Source organism: Amia ocellicauda, chromosome 9 (assembly GCF_036373705.1).
Source record: "Amia ocellicauda isolate fAmiCal2 chromosome 9, fAmiCal2.hap1, whole genome shotgun sequence".
NCBI classification, from domain to species: domain Eukaryota; kingdom Metazoa; phylum Chordata; class Actinopteri; order Amiiformes; family Amiidae; genus Amia; species Amia ocellicauda.
Window position 1 is genome coordinate 10,940,157 of NC_089858.1, and position 13,119 is coordinate 10,953,275.

At 41.2% G+C, this 13,119-nt stretch overlaps 1 protein-coding gene across 4 annotated transcripts in view; it reads left to right on the forward strand.

Annotated features, from left to right (window-relative positions):
• Positions 1-243: 243 nt before the first annotated feature.
• sardh (sarcosine dehydrogenase) overlaps positions 244-13,119 on the forward strand; it is a 73,280-nt gene continuing 60,404 nt past the window's right edge. The window contains exons 1-9 of one of the 4 annotated variants that reach the window (XM_066713122.1): positions 244-387; positions 1,146-1,278; positions 3,109-3,447; positions 3,857-4,035; positions 4,152-4,331; positions 4,932-5,055; positions 6,150-6,250; positions 7,942-8,046; positions 10,424-10,553. In XM_066713122.1, the coding sequence (XP_066569219.1) occupies positions 3,123-3,447; positions 3,857-4,035; positions 4,152-4,331; positions 4,932-5,055; positions 6,150-6,250; positions 7,942-8,046; positions 10,424-10,553 (1,144 nt within the window). In that variant the 5' untranslated portion in view covers positions 244-387; positions 1,146-1,278; positions 3,109-3,122. Of the gene's footprint in view, positions 388-622; positions 701-1,145; positions 1,279-3,108; positions 3,448-3,856; positions 4,036-4,151; positions 4,332-4,931; positions 5,056-6,149; positions 6,251-7,941; positions 8,047-10,423; positions 10,554-13,119 lie in introns of those variants that run through there. The other 3 variants (XM_066713125.1, XM_066713124.1, XM_066713123.1) reach the window with 3 other exon arrangements.

Sequence of the window (13,119 nt, forward strand, 5' to 3'; positions counted from 1 at the left end):
TGAGTGTGTAGGTAATGCATGAATATTCATTATGCCTCTTCCCACTCAGTATTTTCTTATGACTTGTTCACCATTAAATATGGGGGGAGTGTTGTATTCTTCATCCAGAATCTAGTATCTAGTATTGTCACAAGTCTTTGCTTTTTGAAGGTGTGTGAGAGAGTCGCACCTGCACCAATGAAAAGTACAGGCAAGTATTCACAAGGATGACGTTGTACACAGCACACCTTCCTTACCAAAAACAGCACAGTGAGTTGTGCCTGGTTGCGAGTATTTGGAACATATATGTATATGACCTATTTTTTAATAAAACTTTAGATGTTCGCATCCCCTGCATTGTGATGAATCAGCAACCGTTTGGAGGAAAACCAAAAAAAAAAAAAAACGGTGAGTGAATTTAGATTGTTTTCCTGGTGTATTACTAGCCTACTTCAAAACCAAGCCCAAACAAACAAAACAGCACAAACTTCACCATCTCTTGCACAGATGTGTACTTCAGTGCAACAATGATGCATGCACAGAAAGCACGACTGTATCTGCATGCATCGTTGCTTTGGTGCAAATACACGTGTTTCTGTGTATCTGACTTGAGCTTTACGCAAGTGACAACATTCAGCATACTGTGTATCGAGGGAAAACAGCTGGTAACACGTCTCTGGTCTAAAATAGAGAGGATCAAAGCCCACCGACTTCGGAAGGGGTATGTTTGTGCGGTGTAAAGTAAATAAACCAATTTCGTGCTGTTAGCAGTTAGAAGTGCAACTAATCTCCCTGCGCAAGTAGTTTAGCCGAGGTTTATATAAAGAATATAACGTTAGAGGTGTCCGCTATTAAAAGCAAAAATGTAAAATGTAAAGGATAATATAGCAATGTAACAAGAACTAGACTCTATCAATACATTCAAATAATTTACATTTTTACAGGCTTATATTATGCAGTTTAGATTACATATCTGTTTTACTCCTGCATGGCAGCAGGGATTTTGGATATTATGTTGCACAGCTGAGTGCACAGCTGCCAGCGGAAACCACGTTTCAGAAGTTGCTGCTCTGTAGATCTCACTTGTCTTCTCTCAGCCATTTTAACTGAACTTGTTTACATCCTTGTTTTTTCTCGTTGTACTGAGCTATATCTTTCATTCCTAGGAAGCAACTCCGCATTGCTAAGAAGAACTAAGACTGTAAGTTTCAATGCAGGAAGTGGATTGTTTTTAACTGAGGGATAGAAATCACAGACGTACGTCTCGTGGAGAGAGGTTTGCATGCTTTGCAGAAACTGGTAAATACTGCATTGCATGTAAAGAAAGGTTTGAATGTGACTGTCTTTGCTGTGATGAGAAGATATTCCAATAGTTGCATGTTCTTTTGTTGTTGTTTCCATGATAAGGAACTGAGATCATTTATTGACATGACTTTTGAGTGTTGTAGGAATGATTTTGTAAATACACATACTTAATGGAAAACTGTGCAGAGTTTATGCGATCAGACAAGAAATGTAATTATTTAATATTGACTGGTATTGTACATGACCAGCAACTTCCTTGGTTTGTCACAATACATTTCTGTATGAGAGCGATAGTGCTGTCAGATATTAACCCACCATGTTGATACATAAACTATTATATAGCCATTTAGCTATTTTCTAACACTGTGTAACAATTTTATTTATTTTTTGTTCCTGGGTAATACATGTTATTTCCTAATTGCTTATGCCTCAAAAGTATAGAAAATGGCTATTATTCCCCACAAACTTTGCTTTTGTGACCAGGACAGTGATATTTTGAAATGTACCTATTTCCAATTGGGAAACCGGCGAATTTGTGTCTTTTCGTTCACATGAAGTCAGAAAAAAACAACATATGAATCCAAATTAACATGTATTTATACTAAAGTAATACAAAAATGTCTACAAAAGATTTAGAAGTGAGTATTTTTTCGAGATTTACGATTATACTGTAAATCACTTTCACAAATCAGCCCCCAAATGTAGTCTCCCATCATGTTCTTGTTATTCTGTCCTGGGTAGCGGCGTTCAAAGTCCAGTATATCCTGGTGGAAGTGCTTGCTTCGAGCACGCTCCCATGTTCTCCTTGAATTAATCAAGATGAGCATCAAGGATATGTACTTTGAGGTGGAGCTGAGGAGAGAAACCCATAGTACCCCAACCAAAAAGACCTCAACAGCTTGATTAGAGATCTTGGTCTCACCAAGTCCAATGCCGAGCATTTGATGTCTAGGCTCAAGCAAGTTGCTCTGCTTCTGCCACAATGTGACCAGTCTGTTCGAAGCAATCGGAATCGCCTGTAACCAGAATGAGTGGCGCCTCTTCATTGACAGCTCATCCAGGAGCCTCAAAGCTGTGCTGCTCCATAATGGTAACAACTACCTGTCTCTTCCCCTGGCTCACTCGGTGCACCTCAAAGAGGATTACAACAGCATCAAGACCTTGATGGATGCCTTAAAGTATGATGAGTACGGCTGGGAGGTCATAGGAGACTTCAAAATGGTGGCATTCCTGATGGGTCTCCAAGGCGGTTTTACCAAGTTTCCCTGCTATCTTTGCCTTTGGGACAGCAGGGACACCAAGGCGCACTACCACAGGTGGGACTGGCCACAGCAGACCGAGTTCTCTGTGGGGAGGAGTAACGTCAAGTGGGAGTCACTGGTGGACCCCTGGAAGGTGCTGGTGTTGGTGATGCTTCCTCTGATCTTCGACTTGCACACTTTCATCCTACAAGTTCCACTGCTTGAGCCTAGATGTCAAAAGCTCGGAATTGGAGTTGGTGAGACCAAGATCTCTAATCAAGTTGTTGAGGTCTTTTTGGTTGGGGTAGTATGGGTTTCTCTCCTCAGCTCCACCTCAAAGTCCATATCCTTGATGCTCATCTTGATAAATTCAAGGAGAACATGGGAGCGTACTCAGAGGAGGCGAGCGCTTCCACCAGGATATACTGGACTTTGAACGCTGCTAACAAGGGCAGTATAACGAGAATTTGGCACTCTATGGGACAGACCTATGCTTGAACACCTGTTACCATGGTAAATATTGGGAATCACTGAGCTTTGATGAGGTACAAATCTCCCAACTGCCCACTACTTGTGTTTGCAGGGAAAGAGGAGGATATGGCCTTTCTGGGCACTGTAGTGAGGAGGGCTGCTTCTTGTAGGCCCTTGCCCCCATCTCTCTGCCCCGCGACCTCTCGCTGCTACAGCAGCCCAGGGAAGCAGACCACAGAGAAGAACGTTCCCTACAAGAAAACCCTGAAACAGGGCGGGGGGGCGGTCAGCGGGCCCACCAAGCCCCTGCCAAAGTCTGCTGACGCTGTTGTGATCGGAGGAGGGAGCCTGGGATGCCAGACTGTATACCATCTTGCCAAAATGGGCATGACTAACGTGGTGCTTCTGGAGCGCGACCACCTCACAGCAGGAACCACTTGGCACACAGCGGGTAAGAAATGGGGAATCTGTATGGATCATGGTCCAAGCACTCAGCATTTATCTCAGTCTTTTTTCTTATTTTTTTTTTTAAAAACCCTCCAAACTCTCCTCTGAGGATGAGGCACTTTTGGAGCCTCAGCAGGGTCTAGTCAAACACACACACATTTTCCCAACGCTTATCAATGGCATTTCGATACGTATATTTTTTCACGACTGCAGCAAGCAGTGCTGTGCGGTCAGACCTCAGATTCGAACCCCCTCCGCAGGGGTGAGCGACTCTTCAAAGTCCAGCAGAGTGACATTGACCTCAACGGGGTCATGTACAAATCAGCCAGGTTACAAATATAGATTGCGACATGCAAAGTGTGCTCTTGAAATGTTCCCATGTGTTTGTCTTCGGTGTGGGGCTGTCTTTGCAGGCTTGTTGTGGCAGCTCAGGCCCAGTGACGTGGAGGTGGAGCTCCTGGCCCACACGAGACAGGTGGTGAGCTGTGACCTGGAGCAGGAGACCGGGCTGCACACTGGCTGGATCCAGAACGGAGGGCTCTTCATTGCCTCCAACAAGCAGCGTCTGGATGAGTACAAGCGTCTCATGACGGTAGGCTCAGTCCTTCAGTGTGGTGTCTGGACTGCACTTCCAGGAAGAGGATAGGGTTGGCCGATGATGGCGTGCTCCTTTTTTGGACTGACATCAGCTTTCTTTGCACTTCCTAGCTGGGGAAAGTGTATGGAATCGAATCACATGTCCTGTCCCCTGCTGAGACCAAGGACCTTTACCCTCTCATGAATGTGGACGATCTGTACGGCACACTGTATGTTCCCAAGGATGGCACGATGGACCCGGCAGGCACTTGTACCACTCTGTGCAGGGCAGCTACAGCAAGGGGCGCTACAGTAAGGCTATTTCCTCCACCACACATTGAAGGACATCTATAGTGTGCCAGTCCTTTATCACAATGTCCTATATCTGCCAAGTGTGCCCTTGCTACAGTCTCAGTAGTTCATTGCCCTTTGAAATGATTGTCCATGTTGCAGAAGTCCCTGAGGAGACACATTCCCAATAGCAGTTCTTGAACTTCTATGTGATTATTATCCTTATCACCATTTTCATATATTTTTTAAATTAGTTTACCTAATGACCAGAAATTATGTAATTAATTGTAAAAACAAAATAAAACCATGGAAAACTCCCCAGGCTAATCTTAACTAATGGATGCAGATGAAGGTAGAGCAGTATTATGAGTAATTGTAGCTTTACAATTTAAAAAGTGGGTGTTACATTATATTGTGGGCTACAGTGAACTACTTCTTTCCTTAAGGTTATTGATTCTCAAGATTCTTAATATAATGTAGGTGTTCAGCTGATGAACTGACATCTGTGAATGAAATGAAGATGTGGATGCTTGGTTAAAACTGACCTAAGCCTTATTTACTTGTCAGAATACTGATTGTCCAATGAAGGGATCGTAATTCCATGTCTCTTGTTGACTATAGGTTATAGAAAACTGCCCAGTGACAGGAATCCAGGTTCAGACCAATGATCTTGGTGTGAAAAAGGTGAAAGCTGTTGAAACGGAATATGGGACCATCCTCACCCCCTGTGTAGTCAATTGTGCAGGTAGAAAAATCTTTGTTACCTTGCTGTCTACTTCTGAATGGTGCAGTCCTTCACAAAAGTCTATTGTATTTGCACTGGTATAGGCACTGGTGCCTCATCTCCCTGAACTTTTACTTGTGCACCTCAATAAGTGTAGTATTATATTGATGCGGGACAGTGCCCTGTCTAGATTTAATATTTTTGCCCATTGTTGCCCTGCAACCAAAAGGAGTAGTCTTCTTTATGATAGTATGTTCGTTAGAAAAATTGTAGATGTCTTCCCAACTGGTCGTCTCTGGAGTGCTGTGTCTCAGCTGAATAAACTAATCTGATATTAATCTTAATTAATCGAGCCCTGAGTGTTCCTTGTCCACCTAAATTTCTCCCTATCAATATTCCCCAATCGTATCACAGAGATTCTGAATGATTCTGTGTACAGTTTAAAGTCTCTAGTTAGCTTTCATTTGGTAATGAATCTCTGTAGCTATGCACCACAATTGATCTCATCTAGGAGTGTATTGTTTTTCATCTTTTAAAAATAAGTATTTCCCTAATAAAAGGACTCAAAGTGCATTCACTAGGAGCTACACTTGTAGGAGTCTGTTTGTTCCACAAGATGGCAGACAGAATCTACTGTTCCCTTTCTAAAATTATTTTTGTATCTTGAGTGCAAGCAGATGACATGGAGACATTTTCCAATTCATTTTATGGAAGCCCGGTCTGGTTGTTGTAGACTATCTTTCATTTAATCTCCTTGATTGTTCATACTGTATAAAATGCCACAGTTTTTATTGCAAGGGGTCCATTTGCAAAGAGGTCAGCTTCTCAAATGAAACTGTTGTTCAGAGCCTAACAGACCCCTCACTGACCCCCCTAAACAAATATGAATGCAGGACCTCTTTATCCAAAGTCCCGATGGGATATATATATATTTTTTTAACAAACAAGCTGATGCCAAATAAGCGTAGCCATTTCCCTGTTTCCATGCCTATCTGGATACTGAGCATGTACTGAGTCAATGGGTGTGATTCTCTGGGCTTTAGGGCCGTGAAAATAAGCAGTGGTATAACAGGTCATCTCTGAAGCTGGTGACTGTAATTCCTTTGTTTTTATAGGTGTCTGGGCCCAGAAACTGGGCAGAATGGCAGGAGTAAACGTGCCCCTCATTGCCATGCACCATGCCTACGTGGTGACCGAGAGGATCGAAGGAATCCAGGTAACAGGCCTCTCTGCGGTTAGGGGTGTGTATGAGTGCTGTCTGGGCTTGTGATGAACTAGGCCGATATGTGGTGTGTAGTGCTGGGGTTTGGTTTTATATGTTTTCAAAATTTAGAATCCAAGTCAATTTCCAAGATTATCCATTGTATTATAAAATGCTATTTGTATCCACAGTGTTATTTAATATTACCAATTTCTTTATTTCAGAGTGAAATCATGTAAGGCCTTTTTCCCTCTCGTTTCATTTGTCATATCAATTGGTTCTACTGCAGTTCATTTTAAATTCCTATTTCGTGACTAGAAGGATTCCACTTTCCCCGTGAAATGTGCCTGTCATGAGTTTTGGTCCTGGGCAAACTTCAACAGGTTACAGAGTGCGTCTTCTCCTCTAAAGATAGCTCTCTTTCAGGTCAGCCTAATGTGGAGAAATTCAGCTGAGGCCATCGCCACAGTTTGAAATTTGGGCTTTTGTTACGTAAACGGCAGCCTTCAAACCAATGCTCAATCACACTGTGAATTAAGGATTTGTAAAAACACTCTACCATTTAGATTGAATGAATGAATTAATGAATGAATATATAAATGTTTTGCTTGTGTTTTTGTAAACAATAATTATCATCATTATAATGGAAGACCCTGCTAAAAGATTCAAATGATTTTTAAGTAACGGGAGTTCACCTTAAAATGAAGTATCCTTTTGTTGGATTGCATCATGATGAAGTCTGACCTCTTGGTCCTGTTTCAGTTTAAGTGGTGGAAATAATGAAGTCAAAGTATTGGTGATTTTTATCAGCAGGGGGCAGTCTGCCATCAGATAAAGTAGGCCACAATCAAGACCACAACTGAATGTACGACACATGAGTTAAAGATACACTTATATACAGTATATGGGAATGGATAGAGTCTCTCTTAAACACCTGACACGGCTAGAGAGTCAAGGGGCTTTACTGATGTAAGGTTGCAAGGTAATCTTTCATGTTATTTTTGTTTTTGTTTTCTATTTTCAATTTATTTGTCTGCTTCTAGTCAGAGGAGTTGCGTTAAGCTGCTCTATAGGGAGTTGATATGCAGAATCTCACATCACTGCACATTTTCATAGCTGTTGGCGTTTGCGTAATATCCTAATGAAGTGAGAGGGAATATTCCAATGCTTTTCCAAAAACACAATTGCACTCATTAAGTGTATTTCTGGAGCTGCAGGTTCATCCAGTTATGCAACACTGGGCTTATCAATCTAGGCTGGGCAATAAATATCCACTTGGGCTAGTATGTCTAGCTGTGACAGTTGACTAACAGAAGATGAGTATTTTAAGACTCATTCCCATTGCTTATCTTCAAAATTAAATAATTGTACCATGTTTAGTTATACACATTGCTCTCTTGCTGGTTAAACATAATATCTATTTTCTGTTGTTAAATCATAGAACGGATTATTCCACATTTCCACCAATTAAGCCAACTTTGCAGTAATGAACGATTCCAGCTAACCTCATTTGACACATCCTAACAAACTTAATCCTAATAGTTGTTTAAATTAGTCTTGGAGTATCCTCAAAAAGTATGATTTGTATAAGAAGCTTTTTTTGAAATGTGAGCTTGAAATCACTAAGAGGTAAGGTGGAAGTAATGAATGTTCTGGATCAAAAGAAAAGCCCAGTAATTGTTTCTTCTTCTTCTCCCTCACTGTAGAATATGCCCAATGTCCGGGACCACGATGCATCTGTGTACCTCCGTCTCCAAGGAGATGCCCTCTCTGTTGGCGGTTATGAGCAGAATCCCATTTTCTGGGAAGAGGTATGTCTGTGTTCAACTGTCTCAGCCTTCAAGCTGGACTTTGGTTATACCGCTCCATTATAAGGTCACAAATCCAGATTAATTACACATGACAATTAATTAAAGCATTTCTCCTCATGTCTGTCAATTTACTTCTGCTTCTTTCCCGATTCTATAAAGAAAACCTCCAGCAAAATCTGCATTACATCATCCGTACAGCGCCGTCCTTACCATCTTTTTTTTTTTTAAGCTAAAATGGCACTACACAGCAATTTCCACACTGGTAATGACAGTACAGCCAGACCTGTAATATTAAGAACTTCTTGGGCGCTTGAACCTGTCCGATCATTGCAGAATCATTGCTAACTTCACAGAGGAGCTCTTTTGGTTCAAGATTTATTTTCCCCATTGTACAATACCCTTGTATATTTATGCCAATCATTATATTCAATGTGAAAAGACATTGTTGTTTGTATGTTCGAGGGGTGCAGTGAGCTTATTCACTCTGGAGGGATAGACTCACTTTTTTCTAACTTTAAAGAACCCATATGGAGCCGGAACATTCCCCCGAGCGTGACAGGCTGACACACAACCTCCCAGGGCCAGCCTAAGGCACAAGCTTGGTCTAAGCTTGTGGTAGTTGTGGCTTCCTCAGTGTCCTGAGAAACGGGAACTTTTCACGCCTATACACTTTGTCTCAAAGTTAAATGAAGAAGCGGACGAGCACCCAGTTGAACTGCAGTTTTTATAAAACATGTCTGTATGCATTTGATTTCCTATACACCCAACACAACAACTTCACCTCAGCAACACAAATAGCTTTTTTTTTTCATTTTTAAACATTTCACAATGTGCAAGTGACAAACTCACACAGCTCATTGAGCCCAGGTAGGAATGATCTTATGGTTACATTTTGGTTGTCTGTTGTTTTAGTAATATTTTGACTAGTTAAGATCAATTGTGCACTAGAATGTAATGTAAGTGTTTAGGTTTTGGGTTTGGTTAGGATTAGCGCTAGCTTTCCCCCTAAACTTTGACTTCCATAGAGTAAGAATGGGCTTTAACCAACACAATCCAAGTTTCAGAGTTCCTGTACTGAGCAACTTTTGCAATGTTAGTTTTCCCATCCAAGTTATGCCTTGTTTATTGGACGAGTGATGTTATTGCGAGTTGTTGAAAGGCCTTGCAGGAATATTGCTTTTGTTCAGGTTTGATAATCCTGGTTCAACAATGGCATATCCATTTGCTCATTAAATAGCCAGCTGGTCTGATTACCTTGATAAGGTCAAGCCTCAAGAAAAACAATTATTAAACATTTTATATTTAAACCTGACCCCTGTGCTCACTCTATGCACACAGACTATTTTGATTTTTTTTATGCATTCAGCATTTTACTTGCATAACTGTCAGCATCCACAGAATATCTGGTTGACTAATGGGCTCTATTGAACCACCATTTGTCTGAAGCTTCAGTTTCACCTGTCTGGTATAGGCCAAACCTGTCAGAAACAGGAGAGAAAGCGTTCTTGTGAGTCTGTTGGCGTGCATCATGTAAAGTGACATTTAGGGATTGTAATGGCTGAGGTGTTGGAGATGAGGTTTGGAAGGAGAAGAGGGGAAAATGTATCGTGCAGCTTGGCAAGGGAACACTTAAAACTAAAATAAATGAATAAATAAAACCTGAAAAGAGCAATCCCAGTCTTCGTCAATGTATCTCTAGCTAGCCACTTGCAAGTGTGTTACAGGCCTGGGCCTATCTCTGATAAACAACACAACTCTGTGTCAATTAAACATGTATCACTTTATACATCATTGACATGAACAAAGGAAGGGCCTTTACTGAACGTACTCTTAAATTCTGTGCGTGCAACTGTTCCTGCAGAGCAGAATCTTGATGTTGCCGTGTTATATAACCGTAAAGAAGGTTTAGTTGAAACAGCTGCTTTTTGCATTCGTTTCCCTGTGAATTACTCGAGATCATTCCCATTGTGCAATCAAGTGAAAATGACTTTTTAAATTAGAAACAGTCTTGCGCTTGAATAGGTCCAACAATTAAAGGTTTGAAGAAGTCCTCGCCTTTCTTTCACTTCATCCCTTCAGAGTGCTAATTAATCAACACAATCCTTTGCATCTGGTCTCTTTTAGTTTTACATGTGGATGACTTGAGTCAGTGTCTTGGTAACTGTCTCCTCTGTCTGCAAACAATCCCAAATATTGGAATGATTGTTTCATGCGTTTCAAGGGTTAGCAGATTGAGGCATGATGGTGTGGCCTCGTGTTGCTGCCATGGTCTATTTAAAATTAGGCTTCATGTGACCTTCATGTGTCTGCAGTTGCATTGCTTAAAATCAAGTCCTGACTTGTTAATTTGTTCAACACATCCCTTGATGACTTGCAGGTTTCTGACAAGTTTGCCTTCAGTCTGTTTGATTTGAACTGGGACGTCTTCATGCAGAACATTGAGGGAGCTATCAACCGGATTCCCGCACTGGAGAGAACCGGGATCAAATCTACTGTCTGTGGACCAGGTACTGGAGAGCCCCATTACTGTATTTATTTAGTTAGTGAGTTATGTATTTTTAACTTTGTTCCCTCCGAGGACTTTATTTGGGAACTGATCCAGTTTAGCGTGTTTATCCCCATGCCGACCCTGTCTATGTCCTGAAGCAGGTTCAGTAGGTCAAGTCATCTCCAAATGACACAATCCCAAGAGAAAATTTGAGACATATGGTCTGCTGCTTGGTTGACTGCCAGGTAGATTTATGGACCAGGCTGTATTAGGTTCTTGGAGCATAATAGTGTTTGGGTTAATGTCTACGAGTTTGGCTCATCCCAAAATCTCCAGCAAATTGTTATCAAACGGATGAACAAAACACACAGGTCTGATGCTTGTGTGTTCCCCCTCACCTTCCCCAACCTCCACCAGCTTTAACGTAAAAATCTATCAGGCATCCGTTTATTTTCTTTTGTGGACAATCATTTGTATGAAAACCGAGTAAATTATAGAAATAACAAGTTAAAAACTTGACTGTTGGAACAGTTTTTTAGTAACCATGTCTTAACTGATAATGAGTAATACATTCAGTGTTGGTTAAAATGGTAAATGCCATTAGGATTAAAGCAATTACTTATGGGCCCAAGTCGCAGCCTTAGCCTGCCTGGCAGGTGACGTGGTGCCTGAATATTGGTTACCCAGCAGCACTGTGGAACTTAAGTGACAATATCAAAGTGGCCTATCTCTGTATGTATCCATGCGTGAAGTGTTAAAAAATTGTATGCTTGGAGTGTGGTGCAGTGGTTTTGTACAAACAACTTGTACCTCATTGAACCAAAACATATTAAATTACTGTCCGTGCACAAGAGAGCAACTGCCAAAGCTTTCAGTCGTTTCTTGGAAATCGGTAGAATGACTTTTCATGTTTGTAGGCTTCAAGACATGACTTCATCCCAGTTATATTTGCCTGGGCTTGTGGTTAATTTTCAAGGGTGCAGTTTCATTATTTATTTAGATTTTATGATTGGCCTGTTTTTTGAGGATCTGTGATGCATATGTATTCCTAGAATTTTCAGTGGTCTTTTTAAGATGCCAAATACTAAGTAACTCTGATTTTCAATGTAGCCCAAGACTACATCGACACAAAATAGCACCGTTAAGGATGCATAAGCAAATAATCTGCAAAGGTTTTTTTATCAGTATGTCTACCTATAGAAATTGTAAAAGGTCAGAAGAGATTGAGCAACTTGTAAGGCCCAGGTTGTTACATTTCTGTGTCCTCCAATTAAGGCTTGCTAAATGTGCTAAGTTTAACAACAAAAGTGGTCAATGAAGTTGTAAATAAGAAGGTTGATGGATGTAATTATTGTTATTGTAAAACAGATGGAATTGTACTGCTAGGATGTAAACCAAAGTGACCTTGTAGCCATCAGAAAGATTAGAGTTACTCATGTAAGAGTCTCTTCCTTTTCCATGCTTTGTTTATACAAGGCTGAGTTCAAACCTAGGTGATCTCTCAACACATTCTTGTTACTCTTGTTTTTGTAGTTGCACCCTATAACCTCCCTTACCGTTAAATGTCTTCTCCATTGGTTTCGTGCCATTTAAGCACATTTCAATTTGCCCGTGCAATGCCCTTACCCCCTAAAGTCTAAAAAAGGAACTGGAGATCTAATGGAAAATTGCCGAAGGACTGTGCTGAATCTGAAACTCATGTTTCCGTATGTTAGTGAGGGAACTGAATTGTTTTGTCTGGATTAACAGAGACCAGGCCTTAAAGGGGAGTGATGTCAATTTTAAAAGTGAAACGAGGAAGCTATGTGCAGATTTGCCTCTTTCATTATTACTAGATTTGTGAGTAATAAGTCCTGGAGATCAGGAAGGTATAACATTATTTTATTGTGCTCACATGCCTTTCAGTACAACACCAGGCTGATGGCTGGGGTTGTTTTCCTGAGCTGACTGAAAGTTTTGATTTCAGATTTTATGTGTTGTGTTTTGCTGCTGCTGTTGCTGCTGACTTGTCATTTTGGTTTCTCTCCGTGTCCCCTGCGGTTGCCCATTTTCAGCTCGAAGTTCCAAGTGCTCTGTTGAACCCAGTTAGTCAGCAGTTGGTGTGCTGGCACCACTGAGATGATCAAATAGACTCAGACCTTTTCCCCTCTGATCTACTGAAGGTGCAGCTGCCCCAAGAGGAACTGCTGCTTCAGCATGCAGCCTTCCACCTGCCTTCCTTCCAGTGCACTGGCCTGCCTCTAACCCTCCTTCTGCACCGATGAGCTTTTGCACTGTCATTGAAGTAAACCGTTCCTTCCCAGATGCCGATTATCTGCCACAGTCTTGTGGCAAGGCCTAAATGAGATAATTAAAGCAATACCAGAGCCTTAAAGGAATCGTTTTTTTTTAAGCATTGTACGGAGACAGGTAATTGAGTAAGCTCATTCTGATTGTCTCCTTCTCTACTCTCAAGGAGCGTCTCTGCTCCTAGAGAGTGAATACATCGATGTGTGTCATTCACTGTGTGCTACTCTCATTGTCTTTAGCCGTCAATGAGATGCAAATGAATAGACATGAAATTGAACTTATACAATGGTGCATAT